The sequence below is a fragment of the Gastrolobium bilobum genome, unplaced genomic scaffold, assembly GCF_033153095.1.
Source record: "Gastrolobium bilobum isolate Gb01-03AN ecotype WA unplaced genomic scaffold, APGP_CSIRO_Gbil_v1 utg11321, whole genome shotgun sequence".
NCBI lineage: Eukaryota > Viridiplantae > Streptophyta > Magnoliopsida > Fabales > Fabaceae > Gastrolobium > Gastrolobium bilobum.
Window position 1 is genome coordinate 99,834 of NW_026897751.1, and position 20,846 is coordinate 120,679.

The 20,846-nt window shown below is 34.4% G+C and overlaps 2 protein-coding genes across 2 annotated transcripts; both read right to left on the reverse strand.

Moving 5' to 3' along the window:
• Nucleotides 1–2,429: 2,429 nt before the first annotated feature.
• LOC133309866 (metallothionein-like protein 4A) lies at nt 2,430–3,502 on the reverse strand. Its single transcript, XM_061510717.1, has 2 exons — nt 3,405–3,502; nt 2,430–2,589 (listed from the first exon to the last, which is right to left on the reverse strand). The coding sequence occupies exons 1-2, from the start codon at nt 3,500–3,502 to the stop codon at nt 2,430–2,432; spliced, it is 258 nt and encodes an 85-aa protein (XP_061366701.1).
• A 4,042-nt stretch (nt 3,503–7,544) lies between these two features.
• Nucleotides 7,545–17,854, reverse strand: LOC133309860 (peptidyl-prolyl cis-trans isomerase FKBP62-like). The gene is made up of 13 exons (XM_061510710.1): nt 17,564–17,854; nt 17,366–17,452; nt 17,017–17,277; nt 16,467–16,541; nt 16,301–16,381; nt 16,014–16,208; nt 15,825–15,917; nt 15,544–15,719; nt 9,293–9,415; nt 9,059–9,205; nt 8,848–8,975; nt 8,557–8,675; nt 7,545–8,390 (listed from the first exon to the last, which is right to left on the reverse strand). Exons 1-12 carry the CDS (start codon nt 17,730–17,732, stop codon nt 8,567–8,569), a joined length of 1,644 nt encoding a protein of 547 aa, XP_061366694.1. The 5' UTR covers nt 17,733–17,854; the 3' UTR covers nt 7,545–8,390; nt 8,557–8,566.
• Between the last annotated feature and the right edge of the window lie 2,992 nt (nt 17,855–20,846).

The window sequence follows — 20,846 nt, forward strand, 5'->3', positions numbered from 1 at the left end:
TTTTAAGTTCTTTGAAAACCATTCTCTCAAACCCAACTTTTGATTGTCCAACTAAGACGCGATTGGCGAACTAGTGCTTGAAGATTCTAATCCTCGTGGGAACGATCTCGTACTCCGGTACACTTTATTACTTTACGACCGGTGCACTTGTTGAGTCGCAACACCCATGTTCAGATGGCCCACCAAAGGTAACTATTTGACAGCTAAGCAACAAGTAGCGGGAGGTCCAGGTTATTCAAACCCTAAAGGTAAACTCTATAAATAGGAGATAAAGAGCACATGTATGAACTAATCTCTCTCTATTGATTATTATGCAATCAATGTGCACACACCACCCCCTTTGGCTAAGGCCTTACAATTATTACGGTGATTTGCTACCCCCAAGGTATCTCATTAATAAATACCTAGAGAGAGCACATAATCAGTGGCGGATCCAGGAAATTAATGAAGGATGGGCACTTAATATATAAGTTCAAGTACATATAGATCTGAGTTTGATCTAGAACGTGGCAACAGGGACAAGAGCATCTCTAGCGGAGACAATAGTCCTGGCTTTGGCAGGTATTTTCTTCCGAGAACATTTATTGAAAAAATACGGGGTTGAAGATTCAGAGGAGGTTTTCAGATTGTTCATGGGAAAACAGAAATTCGAATTTGGTAACAGGAAAAAAAAAATTCGAGTCAGACAAATTGAACAATACGATGTGGAAGATTTAATGAAAATAGGTTTCTGGATCAGAAATGCTCTGATACCATGTCAAAATAATGGTGCCATATTATGAATATTTCTGCTTGTTTATTCTTCCTCTACTGGGATAATTATACACATAAATGAAGACTCTAAGTCCATTACAAATTACCTGTCAATCAGCTATAAATACAGAAATGAAATAACCTATTACTATTTCTATTTAATACAAAACTCCTATGATTATGTCAATCAACTGCAAATAAGAAAATTGATCTATTTAATACAAATCTCCTATAATTATATAATTGCGTAATCAATGATTAAAATTCCAACAACTGTACAACTCAATAAATATTATCTCATTTCAACAATGTTGGTTAAACTCTAGCCCTACAGACAACATTTGTTGAGACAAAGATAGAATCAGAAGCTTGCAAAATGCTTCTTTGGGTCATTTTTAGTGGAACGTGTTCTCAGCCCTATAGCTTATAGATTGAAGCTTCCTGATAGGTGTCAAATCTATCCTTGATATTTTTTAGAATAGACCTATTCAGCATATCCGTTGGTTGTTGCGTGTGGGGGATAAAGAGCAGAAGCAATGGTTGGTCTGTTTCTACAGGAAAAAAAATTATTTGTGACGAAAATTTTTATCTTAAATTTTGTCACAAATGATAACTTTCGACACAACTAATCAAATTTCACAAATACACTTGTAACAGGAATTTGTGACGGGATTTTCTTGCGACGCAAAAATTTGTGACGGAATTTAATAAAATTTATTGCTAATAAGATTTTTATGCATCTTGGGAGATGGAGGTTGATTTGAGATGTCATTAATATCCGGGATTGGACCTTGAGGTCAAGGTCCTTTTAGAAGGGGGAAGGAATGTTACAATGCGAAGGCCTAAGAGGACAACAGAAGCTCCAAGTTGGATGAAAGACTATATGTCGTAGCATTGTTTAGTAGTCAATTGGTTGTCGGTAGTGTGGAGTTAAGTGGCAAGTCATAGTGTAATTGTAAAGTGAGGTGTCTAATATTGTTGGGCTGTTAGGAAACTTACCTTATCTCACAAATTGTATAAAAAGAGAAATACGAAACCCATTTTTCAGTTCTTTTCTCTCTTGTTCCTTCCACGGAGCCTCTAGGCTCTATCAGTTCACTAATCATTAGTAGTGAAAAATTATAATTGTAATAACTATTAGTTTATTACCTCACCACAACTATTAGCAATTTTTAATGGTATACAGCAAGAATTTGAAAACATTTAAAAAAATAACCATTTTAGTGATTAAACTCTTTCTCAAGAGAAGTGGATCTCTTTTGGTGATATTTATTTACTGTCTTTGCCCTAATATATGACTTTCACTATTACAAACTTCACATTTTTCACACAACAGTGAAAATATACGAAAATTAAGATAATTGAGTATAATTGAGTAATAGAATACATGATTAAGATTGATAGTTGAAGTTTATTGATTGATTGAAGCAAAGCACAATTCTCACTCGACATGCATGCACACTGAAGTCATGCTTGATTTTCAAGTACAAACCAGGCTACTACATTACAACTTGAACACACTGCACGAGACTAATATAGAAACCACACTGTCACACGCGCACACACACACACACACACAAAATATCTGTTCAAGGCTAATGAAACCACATCATAGATTTCAACACTTGCATGAAGCTAAAAGCTTAGTATGTGATGAAGTTGAAGGTATCATGATATCAGATGCGGCAAGAGGCGCATGTGCAACCTGGTGCACATTTGCAAGCAGTGCCAGCAGCAACGTTATCAGCACATTCGCATGGGTTGCACCCACAATGCTCTCCGCATGAGCATGTCGTGTGACCACTCCCACCTCTCGCAGCTTCACTGCTTCTGCACCTGTGAGTTGTACCAATAGTTACCATATATTTCAAATCCTTACCATATATATTTAGTTCTTCAAATTATTATATTTTGGTAAAATCAAATAATTTCTAGTAATTTTATTTTTATTTTGGTAGACTTCTAGTAATTTTTTAAAATTGTAATATTTTAGTAAATGAGGGCATACCTAAAAGAGTGATAAAATTAATCTTTTTGTGATCGGATGAAGTTTAATCTCATCCCTTAGTTGAAGATTAATGGAAACTATTTTTTTTTTTTTTTTTACTATTTTGATAAAAGAAAAAGTGTGTGTATTTTAAATGACTCAAATTATGTCATTTATAAATTATTTTATTTTTATAAGTAAAACTTGCACCTCTTTGTTGAGTCATTTAGAATGACACACCCCGATAAATGTCCCAATTATGCAAAAAATTTATTATCATTTTTTTAGGAAAAATAATAAAATCTCAATATCAGAAAAAAGAAAATTTCTGAAAGACACCTTTATCATTAATATTTCATTAGTTGTCATCCAAAACCAACGCATATATGATATGGGTATCTCTCTGAATTTCAGAGGAGAATATTAAAAAAAAAACTTCTCAAATTTGTGATCGATAATATATAAAACTTAGAATCAAGTCATTTTTATCAAAAGAAAATATCTTCTTTCTAAAAAAACAAAAACAAAACAAATCAAAAAAATTGTGTAAAGAATCCTCAAAATTAAGAGAAGCAGTAAGCAGAAAAGCAATTAAGGAACTGATATGGTTAATACAATAACATGCAGGGTTAATTTGTTGAAATTAGGAACATGAAAAAGAGACCTGCAAGTGGAACCACCAGCACATGGAATAGTGCAGCCACACCTATCATCACATACTACCCTACTTCTCAATACATCTCCTCTACCTGTATCTGCCATTTCTTAATTATCTCTTTTTCTTAAGTCTCAAATGCTTCTTTGTGCTTTGAGATTTTTCTATGTATGTTGCGTTTTATATATATCTAGCCTAGGTGTAAACAAGATGCCAAATGTCATCCTCACGTTTTACGTGGCAACAACTTAACATGCAATTCCTGAGCTGAAACCACGTATAACATAGAAGAAACTTTCGATTAGGATCAGTCTAGCTCTTGAATCGGCACACGTCCTAAACTGAATGTTATAGAAGAATAATGTATCCTCTGACTAATTCTTCTCCATGGTGAGCTTTTGCTACGAAGTACCGACACATTAAAAAATTTAACATATGGTGTTTGACATTTTTCGATACCCTAATACATATTGTAGAGACTCAAAAAAAGATTTAAAGATTGCGTTGTATTGCATTTTTAGTTCCAACTATTAAATTTATTAGGTTATAATTATCATTTTATTGACTTTAATATAAATATTTGTGTTATTTTAAGTTTCTTTGTAAAATTAATGAATATTATAAGTTTAACTTATTTTTTTTGTTAAATTATTAAATATTAAATATTTTATACACTACATAAATTTAAAATGTTTTTAATATCAAAATATATCCTAATATATCGAAATCTAACAATTTTAAATTAATATATTGGAATATCGTATCCTATATCTCGTATCGGTGTCGGGGTAACATAACTATGGAGTGAATCACATCTAAAGCCTCGCTCAAAAGGAATAATCAGAATGATGAAATAAATTTTTTGACATTTTCAGTTAAATCTGATGATGCTTGATTTATGGGATTAATGTTTCTTATGTTGTAAGAAATAAAATTTATCTCTTACATACATAATAATGTGTGGGACTATGGGATCTATATTTTCTTTTTCTCTCCTTTCTTCTCAAATGGCCCTATATGAATCGTATATACTTATGTGTGTATAGAAGATAAAATTATCTTATACAAGAAATATTAATCACTTAATATATTCGTGACTTTCTTGTAAAATGTTTCAGCTCTGTTTTAATGCTTTGAATGATCAATGATAACTTCCAAGTGTTTATAAATCTAGGTTACTGTTAACCAAAATGAATTGATAAACTTGTAAAACTCTAGAGTGAACAAGCAAGAATACACTACCAAGGCGTTTGGTTCACGGTTTTTTAGAAGTTAGCCATAAATCTCAATGTGTCAATTTTGGACTTACTTGTTTGGTTGAAGTTTTTAAAAAATTTAGCTATGCATCCATTTTGCCTAGCCATCTACTTTTGTGTGAAAAATTAGGGGGAAAATACTGTCGAAAATACCTCTTCCAAGGTGGTGTTTTCAAGTTGCCTAGGCTAATGGGAGAATGGATGCCAAAAATACCTTCTTCTATTAGACAATAGTATTTGCTACAAAGATTATTTTGTAATTTGAAGTTATTTTCCCATTTATATTTTACCTCAAACCAAACATAGACTTTATAAATCTTACTTAATTTGTCCGGTAAAATTTTTTCTAACAAATAACTTTTTTTACATTTTCTTACCAAACTCATTTTCCAACCATTTCCCTATCAATTACATTTCTTTAGTATTCAAAAAATCTCTCACGTCCCCTACGTGAAGATGAAAAATATCCATCCCTACAATGAAAGAGAATTCTCTTGAGCTTGGGCTATGGCCACCAGAGTTTTGACATTCATAACACAGTACTGTTTGGATTCCCCTACACCCCAAAACTATATTATCAAGAGGAATCTTTAGATTTTCCATTGTTGAATTTGTTTCTTTCACTTTAGCTTTTGACTCCAACATCGGGATAATGACTATTGATTTGTTGGTTTGCATTTTGATTTTTTTTTTTTTTTTTTTTTGGGGGGGGGGGGGGGGGGGGAGGGTAGTTGGTTTGTATTGTTTTACTTAATGAGACCGAAGTCTCAACATTTTCTAGGATGCATTTAAGTTCCAATTGTACTACAATTAAAATGAAGGGAAAGTTATCCCATGGATTTCACTCATACAGCAACTAACTTGTACTAGTTATGCAGTTCACTGCTATTTCTGAACTTTTGAAAAACTCTGATAGAAAGTCATGTGCAAATGAATCAACTATTTATTTTTATTTTTTATTTTTCTTTTAAATCAACAGGTGTATGAAACCCTAACATTCAACTAATTCGATTTCAGGTTTGATTATCTTTACTTTTCCCAGAGTTGTGACTAATCCACTACAATATTAAGGGATTAAAAACAACTATGGTATCATGAATCAATTATTTAGATTTAACTGTAAAAGTTAGTCTTTAATTAATTAAAGTAGAAAATGAAATTATTTTCTATACATACATAAAAATATATAAGACTCATATAGAGCTATATAAAAAAAAAAAAAAAAGAGAAAAAAATAAAAAATATAGATCTTATACACTTTTATAAATATATAGGAAATAAAATTTTCCTCTATAACATCAAAAATACTAATATCTTTTAATATTGGCAAAAGCTGGTTGGGGTCTTTTTGCAAAACATATATCTCATAAGGGGTAAATTATAATTTCATCTTAAAAGATATTAGCACTCATTCATAAAGTTGAATATTTAAAACAGTATATAAATTGTTATTATATTACAAAAAAAATAATAAAGAGAAACGTGATTGTCATATTACATGATATATTTTGGTATAATGTCCGACACAAAAAGGTGTGGTAGGGATGTAAATAAGTTAAATTTTGGCTTAATAATTTAGGTTTGTGTAAAATATTTTAAGTTTAATCTGACTTGTTAACTTCATATAAACTCAAATTATAAATCTGATTTGATGTATATTTAAAAAATAAGAATTTTGACTTATATAATCCCAAATTATAAGCACGAAGTCGTACAAGTCGATGGACTCAATGTGCTTCAAGTGTCGTACAAAAGAAGAGACGTTGAACTGTGACTTAGCTAAAAGGGTTTGGCGTGCTTTCCTGCCTACTAGGCAGCAGCATTTCAATTATATAGGAACTTGCCAGAGTTTAATTTCCCCGGCCACTGGTTGAGAGTGTACTAAAAAAAAATCTAATACCTAAATAAATAAATAATAATAATAACGGTTGGTCATCAATTAAAGACCATTAAATATTTTTTTAAGTAGCCTGCAATTAATATAGTTTTTTAAGAATATTAAACCCTCGATTTGGTCATCTAAATTTTAGAATATTATCACATAACAGATTTTTGTAAACAAATTATTCCTTCACAGAATAAAGTGTCATAATATTAGTCATTCAAATATATTTTTTCACATTTACAAAAAAAAAAAAATATTTTTTCACTAAATTAGTCCTTCATATGAATAAATTTAATAACAATTTTATGTCTTAATAGACAATTAAGAAAAGAAAATTAAAGCGAACATCTGAAAATTAACTTTCTTTTTCTCTCCACCATTGCTTTTATTGCTTTTGTGGATAAAGAGTGCATTCTCCAACTCCAATTTTAGTGGGATGAACATGAAATGGGGAAGTTAGAATAAATAAAAGCAGTACATGAAAAAAGTTTTTAAATCTTTTTTTTTTTAATTAAAAATTGCTTTAAATTTTAACATTGTGTTTTGTCTTTTCTTTTCAATTTCAAATAACCATTTCTTGCTGTGTCAGAACAATAAATTCAAATCACACTTACTATCTGACACGTTATGGTTATCTCATACAAGAATTACACTGGACTCATTTCGACATCACAAAATGATATATCCGAGCTCTATAAAATAAGACAAAAAAAAATTCTTAAAACGTTTACACACTATTCTTCAATAAAGATTATATTTAAAACCCAACTATAAAAATTTGAAGGAAAAAAAAAATATATTGCTACTATCAAATAATATTGCTACTACCAATATCACTATCATATCTTAACCGTTGATTTCCTTCGATCAATAATTATTATTTTCACAAATCAAACTAATTAATTATTAATTCACAATAAATAATAACCGTTAATTGACAAAAGTCACGGTTAAAATACGATAATAATATTGGTAGTAATATTATTTGTTAATAACAATATCTAATCGCTAAAAAAATATACTAAAGTATAATACACATGTCCTACTCAAATAACTCAAGTGATTGTGCTGCAATTGCTCCTTTCTTTCTCGCGAGCCAAGACATAATTTTCCAATTTGCCATGCTTGGGTTTTCGTTCCTTCCCTATTTCTAAACAAGAAAAACCAATCTTCATTAACTCTCAAGCCAACTTCCCTCTTATTCTCTCTCAATGCACTCGATGGGTAAAAGGCTGAGAAACAGACAACAAATGATACGATTTTTCTGGAAAGATGTAGTCATTTGAAAACTTATCGCATTTTGTTTAATACGTGCTATTTTGAAGAGCCCATACTTCCAAGCCTATGATTTCAAAGTTTTTCAGGATTATTTCGTATAAAAAATAGTTAGTTTCCCATTAACAAATAAATATTTTGACAATTTTTAATTATTTTAGAAATTTTCTACATAACTATTAACTCAATCCAAACAAGATATTTTTTGGATATCTCAAAATAGCTGATTATGCGCATATAAAACCAAGTTTTTAATTTTCTCTTCTCTTTATTAATCTAATCCAAACACTCAAAGCTTGTCATATATTCTATTTCCACCCTGTGAAATGTACTAGTGGTTCTTGTACAAACCATTAGAGTAAATCGGGAAAAGATTTAATTAAGTCAATTATGCTAACACTCCATACTAAATACGAAATGAATGTCTACCACTTTTTCAAAAGTCTACAAAGGATACAACGAAAGATCAAATCCCAGAAAAACAGGGACTCAAACTTCCAATCTTCGCAAATAAAGATTGGATGACGTTTAGATTTTGTTGCCAATATCTCCGAGTTCAGAACCATCGGTATCTGGTTTCTGCACGTCAAATAGAAGTTTCGTGTTAACAAAGGCTCCACAAAGAAACAAAAACACACTTCTTGATTTTACCCCCACTGATCACAACTGCAGCAAAAAGCTAAACTAAATTGGTAATTAATTTTAGAGATGGAACATTCTAGAGAAACAATGATGTCAAACTCACATTTTTGCTATTAGGAACCAATCTTTGTCAACTTGAACATATTTCCATAAAATGTCGCCTGCTTTTTATTATACTCCTTCACCTTTTCCCTCAAAGTCCTGTACTCCAGCTTGACATCCCTGGTTTATGCAACGAGAACAATTACAATTCAACTTACCACAAGAATCAAGCAATAAGAAAGTAAATTGCCCATTATTAAAGCAATTTTACTCGGTACGTAATATTAGAACCACATTCAAAGAAAACCCACACATAAAAGGTTAAAAACAGCATTTTATCCAGAGCAAATACCTGTTGTCAGGGTCAAGCTCAAGAGCTTTCTTAATGTCGAATTCAGCCAAATCCAAGTCGGTCAACTCCATATATGCCTGGGCCCTTCTATAGAGTGCTTTCACGTTTGTACTCTCAAGATCCAACACCTACCAATTCAAATAAAAAATCATTATTTCTTATGTAAAAGAAAATTAGTGATTTCTATAAAAGATGAGAGACAACATACTACCTTAGTACACAATTTCTCAGTTTCTCTGTAGTCTTTTAACTTCAACTTACAAGCAGCATTGTTCAGATTGGAGGCAACCTTCAAGGTCCTGGCCAGCTTTTTCTCCTCCTCACTAAAGGCGGAGTCATACTCGATGTACTTCACAGCCTGCGGTAAGGTTTCAGTAACAAACTATGTCTCAAAAGAAACATCAACATAAGAGTGAACAAATGTATATAATTTAACTTAAATTACCTTTTCATATCTTTTGGAAGCTCTTGCATATTTACCAGCTTTGAACAACGCATTCCCTTCTTCTTTCTTCTTACCAGCTCCTTCAATTTTCTCTTGAGTGTTCATATCCCAGGACTCCTTCTCCTAAAAGAAGGAAAGATATAGGATTACTAGATATGAAACTGCCAAAATATAAAAATCAAAACATGAAAATGGACAATCGTGTAACTGCATAGAGAAAGGGAAGTGTCAACATAGCAAAAATAAGATTCTATAACACTATTCTCATTTCATAGTGTGCCAAAAACAGTAATTTTATAAATAAAAAAATTCCATTTGTGCAACTACATAGCAAATAGACTTGAAGAAGGTTAAGTTAGATTTGAATTGTAACAAATGACAAGAAACATAACTAAGGTACAGATATGAACTTTAGATGCTCAAACTGAATGTGGAGATGGCACAGTAAGATACACAAAGCAAGTACAGAAAAGAAAAAATGAAGGTAAAACTATGAACTTTTGATAATCAAATTGAATGGGTACATGGCCCAGTTAGATACAAAAAGCAGGTACAGAAATGAACAATAAATCAACTGGAAATTTGTGGGCAAAACGTAGTGTCATCTTGCTTGCTGTCTGATAAGACCCCGCCTAAATGGAAAGTGTATAGAAGGAAGAATATACTAATAATTTGTGTCGTGCATATACTAATAAGGTGATGCGTGTGCATGCTGAGTCTGCAGGGGTAAATGGAGTGGAAGGCGTGAAACGTGACGTGGTTAACAATTCCGTTGGAGGAAAGCATACGAAAATGCACAACGCACTTGGGAGTGCACACGAGGGGCATATTAGTGAGGAAAGCAGGCATGCTGAAGGGGATCTGGGAATTGGGCAATTTGGGCACCATTTGGTGAATTGGGAGGGATCTGGAGCTCTCCAAGTCTTCTGGCCTATCTTACTGTTTCTTGCTATTATTTCCTTTATATTTGATTATTGTTTTTTTATTAAAGATGTATCTGTAACAGAATTATACAGAATTGGGAGGAGCATACAGATTATATGATAATATACGTGTTGATATTTTTTGATTATTTGTTGTTTGCTGGTTGAGATCTATTGATCCCTTACAACTGGTATCAAAGCTCCCGACCTGGGGGATTTGAACGGCAATGACGCGAAATATGGAGACGAGATTTGAAGCTGTAGAAGAACATGTGGGACGACCGAAGGAAGGGATTCGACGAGTTGAAACGGGACAAGTGGAATTGCAACGGAGCATGGCAGATATAATGACAATGTTGCATAATTTGACACAGGATCGTGAAAATCGACGATCAAGGAGCAGAGATAGAGATGAAGGTGGGGAAGTCACAACGGAGGAGGCGTAAGAGGTGACAATCGCATAGAACAAGAAAAGAAATTGGAGATCCTATTATATTCAGGTGAAGACATCCAGGACTGGTTGGCATGGGTAGAGCGCTACTTTGAGGTGAATCACATGACCGATTCTAAAAAGCTACCAGCGGTGACGATCGTGCTAGAAGGGGAAGCTCTTCATTGGTATCAATGGTGGGAAAGAACCACTCGGGAGACAACATGAGAGTCATTCCGAACGGATGTTGTTGGGCGATTTCGTCCTGAATTGATCGGAGATCCTTTCCAGGAACTCTTCTGACTCAAACAAACTGGATCAATTCAAGAGTACCGTCGAGATTTTGAACGGATCAGTAGCACAGTACGAAATGTGGATGAAGTATTTTTGAAGGGAATATGGTTGAATGGAGTCTCTGATGCTATCAAGGAAGAATTGTTGATAAGACCCAACGATTGGTTGGAGAAGATGATGAAAAAGGCACAGAGAATCAAGAGTAGGAACTTAGCTCTCACGAACGTGGTGGTGGGGAGCAACAGGCCTAACCGCAGTAATGGGCCTTCCTACAATTCACAAGCCCGAACATCCACTCCACACAATTCTAGTGTGAGTGTGGGCTATGCGCACACGAGGTCCATTAATAGCAACAATTTTAAGAGTAACAGTTCTACAACTTCGAATCACACTGATGGCACGCGAAATAAAGGGCAAAATTGGGGCAAAGAGAATGAGTGTTGGAGGAGGAAATCAATGTGGCGACTCTAGCAGCGGGAATAGCCGGAAAACTAGCCCGCATTTAACTCAGGGGGAACTACAAGAAAGGTCGCACATAAGGTTATGTTTCCATTGTGAAGAACGGTGGAGTCCAACGCATTGTTGTAAGGCGTCGTCGCTGCTCGTCAAAGACAATGAAGAGGAGGGAGAGAGTGGAGGACCAGGCAATACAATCGATGGAGTACTAAGGCTATCATCGAGCAAAACCATGCGAATGTGGGGGGAAATTAACAGAACCCAAGTGATTGTTTTGATAGACTGTGGAGCTTCACATAATTTTATCAAGAACACTATTGTGTATGCGCTGAACTTGGCTGTGACGGATAACCCTAAATATCAAGTGGAAGTGGGCAACGATGAATTGCTGAATTGTCAGGGGGTTTGTAAGAGGGTGAAGATGGCAATACAAGAAGCATTAATTGAGGAAGATTTCTATCTTTTCAATTTAGGAGGAGTGGATGTAGTGTTGGGGTCAGATTAGTTGCAGGGGTTAGGAAATATCAGAGTTAATTGCAGAGATTTAACTTTGAGTTTTGTTAAGAATGGCAGGGAAGTGGTAAACAAGGTAGAACCAGATTTATCCAGGGCAATTGCTTCTTTTAAATCATTGGTCAAGGCTTTGGCAGATGAGGGTCAAGGTTTTTGATCACCGAAGGAAAAGAACCACTGGAGCTAAGACGTAAAAAGGTGAGTGGTCGAAGCTGATGGAGACGTCGGAGGAATTCGCAGAGGTTTTCAATGCAGTCTTACCTTTTCCTCCTACTAGGAGATAGAACCATGCCATAGTTTTACAACAAGGGAGTGAAGTTCCAAATATCTGTCCCTATAGGTACCCCCACTATCAGAAGTCAGAAATTGAAAAGGCAGTAGCTGAATTGTTACAATCAGGGTTCATTCAACCTAGTACAAGTCCCTTCTCAATTCCGGCGATATTAGTTAAGAAAAAAGATGGGAGTTGGTGTGTGTGTGGATTATAGGGCTTTGAATAAAATCACTGTCCCGGATAAATTCCCTATGCTAGTGATTGAGGAGTTATTGAATGAACTATGTGGGGCAGCAGTTTTCTCAAAACTGGATCTAAAGTCTGGTTACAATCAAATTAGAATGGAGGAAGACATCGTTAAAACTACTTTTCGCACTCATGAGGGGCACTATGAATACTAGGTTATGCCTTTAGGTTAAACTATCGCACCATCCACATTTCAAGCATTGATGAGAGAGATTTTAAAGCCTTTTCTTCGTAAGTTTGTACTGATTTTATTTTTATGACATATTAATTTAAAGTAGAGACAGGGAGCTGCATTTGGTACATGTGCGCGCAGCGTTGGAGGTGTTGAGACAACATCAGTTATTTGAAAACGGAAAAAAATGCTCTTTTGGGAGTTACCAGGTGGAGTATTTGGGACATATTTTAACAAGGGAAGGAGTTCAGGCAGATTCGAGCAAGATTATAGCAATGCAACAATGGCCAACACCTAAAAACATCAAGGGGTTACGGGGATTCCTTGGATTGACAGGATATTATAGAACATTTGTCGAGCGGTATGGGAAAAGTGCAAAACCATTAACAGATCTACTGAAAAAGAATGCATTTGGGTGGAACTAGGCGGCACAGAAAGCTTTTGATATGTTGAAACAGAAGATGTGTGAATTACCTACATTGGCGTTACCCGATTTTGACAAGCCATTTATGGTAGTCACGGACGCCTCGAGAAAATGAATTGGGGAAGTACTCATGCAAGAAGGAAGGCCTTTGGCTTTTGTAAGTCAAGCTTTTTCATTGACGGCTCAAGGAAAATCCGTGTATGAAAAAGAATTAATGGCTATAGCTTTTGCAATTCAAAAGTGGAGACCGTATTTGTTGGGCAGACATTTCATTGTTCGCACCTACCAAAGAAGTTTACGCTTTCTTATTTTCTTATGGAGCAGAGGATATTATGGTCTCCAAATTGTTAGGCTATGATTTTGAGGTACAATACCATCCATGAAAGGAAAACGTAGTGGCAGATGCATTGTCTCGTCAAATGTTGTTTGCTGCCATGTCCACGGTGGCGTTACCTTTATTGGACAAACTGGAACAGGAGCAACAATCTCATTCGGTTTTGAAAAATATTATACATGGTCTATTATCAGGAGGTGGGAATTTTGGGGATTATACACTGGTGAATGGCAAGCTATTGTACAAGGGCTGTTTGATTATTCCTTCAAGTTCTGCTCTAATTCCATTGTTATTGAAAGAATATCATGCCTCACCTATTAGAAGTCACTCTGGTTTTTTTCATACATATAAACATTTGGCTGGATTGGTGTACTAGAGGGGAATGAAGAGAGATATAAAAAACTATGTTGTGGCCTGTAGTGTGTGCCAAACCAGCAAATCTATGGCTCTATCACCTGCGGGCCTCCTTCAACCTTTGCTAATTCCTACACAAGTGTGGGCCTCCTTCATAGATTTTATTGGAGGATTACTGAAGTAGGTGGATCAGATACTATCTTTGTCGTGGTTGATCGTTTATCCAAATATGTTCACTTTATTCCTCTATGTCATCCTTATACAGCTCAAAATGTAGCGATTCAATTTATCAAAAATGTGGTAAAGTTGCATGGTTTCCCTCTGTATAGTTTCTGATCGGGATAGAGTCTTTCTCAGCCATTTTTGGACAGAATTGTTTAAGCAGGCAGGCACGCAATTAAAGTATAGTAGTGCTTATCACCCCCAAACCAATGGCCAAACAAAAATCATCAACAAATGTTTGGAGACATTTTTGCATTGTTTCTGTCATCCTAAACCGCAATAGTGGCACTTAAGGTTGCATTGGGCTGAATATTGGTACAACACCAACTATAAAAGTTCCTCTGGCATGACTCCTTTTAAGGTGTTATATGGGTGTGAACCACCAACTCTGTTTCGTGCTGGCTATGTGTCTCCAATAGCAGAAGTGGATGTTTTGATGCAAGAGAAGGATGTTGTTTTGCAAGAGCTGCGAGATCAGCTTAGCAATGCCCAGAATAGAATGAAACAGGCAATTGGTAAACACCGGAGGGATGTGCAGTTTGTGGAGGGAGACAAGGTGTATTTGAAGATTCAACCTTATCGGTTGAAATCTTTGGCATGACGATTCAATGAGAAATTAAGCCCCATTAATATGGTCTGTACACGGTGTTGGAGAAAATTGGTAAGGTGGCTTATAAATTAGATTTTCCCGTGACTTGTTCTTTACACCCAGTTTTTCATGTGTCACTTTTAAAAAAGGCAGTGGCACCATCTCAACAGGTTCAACCTATTCCGGATATGTTACAAGAGAATTGGGAGTTGAAAGTAATTCCTAAAGTTGTTCTCCAGTGGCGTCATACATTGCATGGCACTGTGGAAGTACTTATTAAATGGGCACAGCTGCCAGATTGTGATAATACTTGGGATCGTTTACTATCTACCAACAATTTCTGAATTTCCACCTTGAGGACAAGGTGTGTTTATTTGGGAGGGGGGGAGTATTGATAAGACCCCACCTAAACGGAAAGTGTATAGAAGGAAGAATATTTGTGCCAATACTAATAAGGTGATGTGTGTACATGCTGAGTCAGCAAGGGTAAATGGAGTGGAAGGCGTGACATGTGAGGTGTTAACAATTCTATTGGAGGAGAGCATACGGAAATGCAGGACACACTTGGGAGTGCACACGAGGGGCATATTAGTGAGGAAAGCGCGCATGCAGAAGGGGTCTGGGAATTGGGCAATTTGGGCACCATTTGGTGAATTGGGAGGGATCAGGAGTTCTTTAAGTCTTCTGGGCTATCTCATTGTTTCTTGCTATTATTTCCTTTATATTTGATTACTTTTTTTATTAAAGATGTATCTGTAACAGAATTATACAGAATTGGGAAGAGTATACAGATTATATGATAATATACATGTTGATATTTTCTGATTATTTGTTGTTTGCTGGTTGAGATCTATTGATCCCTTACACTGTCCAATCATGGTCAGCCCCAAGCATCTTACTGTCTAGTTAAGGCGGTAAAGTTGTTGCTTTTTAATAAGAAATGCAGATTTTCTTTTTACCAAAATTTAAACAAATAAAATCAAAGCACAACTTCAATACATTATTCTGTTATAAACTTACCTTCTCAAATGACACTAGCTCAACTTCATAATACACGGTTGAATTAGGAGGAATCACAGCCAACTCTTGCTGGGACTCTGATGAACCAAAAGCATACTCAGGCGCAATAGTCAATAATGCGACCTCACCCTTCTTCATAGTCAATATAGCTCTATCAAGTCCATCAACGACTTGCTCTGTTTAACCACATAAAACATTCACTTTACTTAAACCCCCCAAAAAAATAGTGGATGCAGAGGAATGAGGCAAAAACTATGTAACACTGGCAGATTTAAAGTTACCCTCATCTGTTTTGAATTCAAAGAGCTTCTCTTCTTCATCGTGGCCCTTTTTCAAAAAGACAGTACCATCTTGCAGCTTACCAATCAATTTCACTGGTAAGACATAAATTGACAAACAAATTATCAGAAAGAACACATAAATAAAGCAATCGTTGCAATAAACTAATTACCACAATAACTAGTGCTCACAATTCACAATGGCCCCCTCATTTGGACGTTCAAATCCTTCCCCTTCCTTGAGGATCTTCTTCATGACCTTCTTATCATCAGTTACTTCTGAAACAGTCTTCCAAGAGACTAACTCAAGAGTGATCTGCAATGTCGCATTTGGTGGAACTGCACCTTCATCACCATGCGCTGGCTTCCCCTTCTCACCAAATCCATCTATGACCCAATAAAGGATAAACGAATAAAAACTATGAATTAAAACAAATAATCAAAGGAAATTACATGAAGGCATTCTGTGAACAACTCACATTGTGGCTTTACTGTCAAAATCACCTTCTCTCCCTTCTTCATGGTTTTAAGAGCTTTTGAAAACGCAGGACAATAATGACCTATCATTGATAAAACATTAACTTCAAATACCTAGAAAAAAAATAAATAAATAAATAAACGTTCAACAAAGTTATTGTCACTGACCCTCTCTGAGGGTGAATTCCACTCCATCAGACTTTGCTACAAGCTTTCCATCTTCAAGTCGAACTTCATACTTAACTGCATTACCAACAAGCACAATAATAAATTTCTTTAGTATTTATCATTTTATAATAAAATATAGTGAGCCCGTGAAGAAGCATCTCAATCTAAAAGCTTAACAGTTAAGTGAAGGCTTTTCTAACTTGAAAGCTGAACGATACATCATGCCCATATCTCGACCAAGAAACTTCACAATATTTAATTATTTATTACAAGATTAAGCTTAAACTATTAAGTAAGTCCCGATAATGCATCATGCTCGAGGCTATGATAATATAACTCACCTAAAATATTAAGTTATGGCCATTTTAATGGTTTTATAGTGTCTATAATAGTGAGCTTTACTACACAATTGTAACACGTGAAGACTCGTCTACTAATCTTAAATGATTCATCTATTAAAGTTTTTTTTTTTTTTAAAAAAAAAAAAAAATTCAAGTGACCTATGGAAATCTTATAAAAAGATATGAAGTAATAATATATATTTATATACCGAACACTTCATCAAGATCCTTAGGGTTCTCCCATTTGTCTCCTTCAATGATTATCTTCTTAAATATACCACCATCCTTAGATATGTCCTTGACACTAGTCCAAGAGAGAAGCTCAACATCGAATTGAAGCGTCGCATTTGGAGGAATAATTGGAGGTGAACCAGATTCACCATAAGCTAGCTCAGGAGGAATCGTGAAAATCGCATTTTCATCTTTCTTCATCGTTTTTATACCTTCGTCCCATCCTTTAATCACTTGCCCTGCAAATCCAACACCTCACTCACAGATTCACCAAATGAAATCAAATTAAAAAAAAAAAAAAAGAGAGAGCAAAATGACGTTATTGACCTTGTCCTAGCGTGAACGTGAAAGGTGTATCCCTGTCGCGGCTCGAGTCAAACTTAGTCCCATCGAGCAAAGTTCCAGTGTAGTGAACTGTGAAATCAAAAAAACAAAAAAACAAAAACAAAAACAAAAAAAATCAGAGTCGAGAATCGAAGCTGAAAAACGACGTCGTTGTTGTTGTTTTGGTTGTTGTTGTAGTACCTTGGACTTCGTCGCCTACATCGGGGGTTTCCCAGCCTTGACCTTGTTTGAGGAGCTTCTTCTTCAGGCCGTTGATGCCGATCTGTTTCTCCTCGCCGATCTTGTCGACGGGGAGATCGAAATCCTCGTTCATCTCATCGGCTTGGGGAATGTCGAAGTCTTCCTCCATCGCTTCCGTATTTTTCAACAATCGAACACACACAACGGAAATGAATAAGAGAGGGCTTAATAATAGAAAGAGGGTTTTTAGTTTTTTGGGGTTACAAGAAAGAGGGTTTTAAATTCGTGGTTAAAGAGAGCGGTTCTAGAGAGTTCCACGGGAAAGGAAGGGTTTACCAATACACACTAGAGTGAGAAAGTGTTTTGAGAGCGATTGACCAGCGATTAAGGGAACAAAACTTTAGAGTAGAAGAGCTCATAGTATAACATTTGATTAAATTCTAACAGCGTTTGGTATGGTATTGTATAAAATTATATCCTCCAATATTTTAAAAATTAATATATTAAAAAAAATTATTTTAATATATAAATATTGAAATGATATATTAATTCTTGGAAATTGTACTTGTAAGCAATATAATACATCAACCCCTTATCATGCTTAATCCACCACTCCTAGGTTTGATTAAGTTATACATCATTTTGATGTATAAGGGGATCCTGCTGTATAAGCTTATACAATACGATAGTCACACCAAACAATTGAAAATGTCATAACGTATACTGCTTATACTATCATGCCTTGTACATCACACCAAACAGACCCTTAGAGTGCATAGTGTATTCCTATTTCATTTTTGGAAAATACTACTCTCATTTTATATGAGATAGTCATCTCATTTTCTCTCACATCAAAAATCGCACCTCTTCTTTTTTTCTTTTTTTCTTTCTTTCTTTTTTGCTTTTTAATGGTGGACCCCACTTGAATTTTCTCTATGGCATGAGAGAACTATTCTCATGTAACATGAGAGTAATATTCCCCTTCATTTTTATTAGTCCTAGTGTATCACAGTATCACTTGTGCTTTGCACAGAGAGAAAAAAACTAGTTTGTTTATCAGTTAAAAGATAATGTAAATTGTAAAAGTATATCACTGCATTTTAGCTTGTCTAGTAGTCATTTAGAAATTACATAGTTTGACTATGTTTCTTTAAGTATTTATCAGAGATAAACTTTCATTTATCACAATTTAATTATTCATTTTGTTTAGATTCTTGTTTATGAAATTTTTATAGTAGTAAATCCAATGATCATAGTCATACAAAGACAAGGTTGTTTGACAATAAATTAAAAAAAAAATGAAAAAGTGTAGGGGGTGGGGTGGCCCACTGGGGCGATCCCATTTTGCCATCTCTAACTGTCAACATTTTATATCAGCGTGTAATAGATTTTTATATTAATACACACAAAAATATGTTCTTATAGTTGCGTCTAGATTATTATCTATCTATGTTTTTTATAGTTGCCACTAAATCGATTCTCCAAGGTGTGTGTATTTGTGACATATATATTAGATGAAGAGTTGATAAGTATTTGAGTTATTACGTTTAATATTTTAAAAAATACTTAGCCACACAAATACGGGTTTGACATACAGTAAATATATAGGGTGACAATGTGATGGCGGAGGGTGGGGTTTGCCCTCCGGGCCGAGCCCATTTTGCCACCTCTAACTGTCAGCATTTAATATTAGCATGTAATAAGTTTTTATATTTATCCACACACAAAAAATTCTTATAGTTGCGTTTAGATTACTATCTATCTATGTTTTCAATAGTTGTCTCTAAAATCAAATGAAGTGTGTGTATATGTGACATATATATTAGACGATGGCAAATATTTGAGTTATTACGTTTAATATTCTAACAAACACTTAGCCACACAAAGAAAGGTTTATTAGAAAATAAATATAAGACAAAAAATATGTTGGCAGGCCTGCCCTCCGAGCCGAGCCCCCATTTGTTTAGATGCTTATTCTTGAAATGTTTACAGCAATAAATTCAATTATCTTAGCCACACAAAGACTAATTTGTTATACGGTAAATAAAATTAAATAAAATATGTTTGTGGGCCTGGTGGGCCAGCCCTCAGGGCCGAACCCATTTTTCCACCTCTAATTGTCAGCGCTTCATATCATAATGTAATAAGTTTTTATATTTATCCATAAAAAAGGTTCTTATAATTGCGTCTAAATTACTATCTATCTACGATTTTTATAGTTGCATCTAAATCAACTTTTCTGAACTGTGTGTATTTTTCAACACATATATATTAGATGAAGCGTTGACAAATATTTGAGTTATTACGTTTAATATTCTAAAAAGCACTTAGCTACACAAAGACGAGTTTGTTAGACAGTAAATATAAGAAAAAAAGTGTTGGCTAGCGGGATAGGCCGACCTTCCCGGTCGAACCCCATTTTGTTTAAATGCTTGTTTCTGAAATATTTACAGTAGTAACTCAAATGATTTTAGCCACACAAAGACGAATTTGTTAGACACTAAATAAAATAAAAAACATGTTGGCGAGTGGGATAGCTGGCCCTCCCGGCCGAGCCTATTTTGCCACCTCTAACTATCAGCATTTTATTTCAGCATGTAATAGGTTTTTATATTTATCCACACAAAAAAAAAGTTCTTATAATTGCGTCTAGATTATTATCTATCTATGTTTTCTATAGTTGTCTCTAAAATCAAGTGAAATGTGTGTATTTGTGACATATATATTAGATGAAGAGTTGGCAAATATTTAAGTTATTACGTTTAATATTCTAACAAACACTTGGTCACACAAAGACGGGTTTGTTAAATAGTAAATATAAAAAAATTGTACTAAAGACAAAATATAAGGAAAAAAATATGTTGGCGGGCGAAGTGGCACCTCTAACTGTCAATATTTTATATCAGCATGTAATAGGTTTTTATATTTGAAAACAATAAATTATGCGAGATTTATATTTTAAAGTCACATAAATTTTTTAAAAAAATTAAATATAATTATAAGTGTAATTTTACTTGGGTTTTAAGTATATATATTCAATTCTTTCGTTTTACTTTCGAAAGAATTGGATGATATTACTCCACAATTTGATATCATGACTAATTCTTTTTATTGTAAGTGTAATAACAGCACCGGTTAAAAAAAATAAAAACAAAACCTCCTTCCGTTTGTTTTGGACAAAAATTTAAATAACATTAAATATTTTTTATTTTCAAGAAACATCAATAGTTCAATACTATATTTTATTTACTAATATTATTTTATTATACTTAATTAAAATACT

Coding starts and splice junctions, on each gene's coding strand:
- LOC133309866 (XM_061510717.1), bottom strand. CDS start 3,502: ATGGCAGATACAGGTAGAGGAGATGTATTGAGAAGTAGGGTAGTATGT. Junction 2,590..3,404: donor GCTGGTGGTTCCACTTGCAG/GTCTCTTTTTCA, acceptor TACAACTCACAG/GTGCAGAAGCAGTGAAGCTG.
- LOC133309860 (XM_061510710.1), bottom strand. CDS start 17,732: ATGGAGGAAGACTTCGACATTCCCCAAGCCGATGAGATGAACGAGGAT. Junction 16,209..16,300: donor TTTGACAGTAAAGCCACAAT/GTGAGTTGTTCA, acceptor ATTGGGTCATAG/ATGGATTTGGTGAGAAGGGG. Junction 15,918..16,013: donor TGAGGGGGCCATTGTGAATT/GTGAGCACTAGT, acceptor ATGTCTTACCAG/TGAAATTGATTGGTAAGCTG.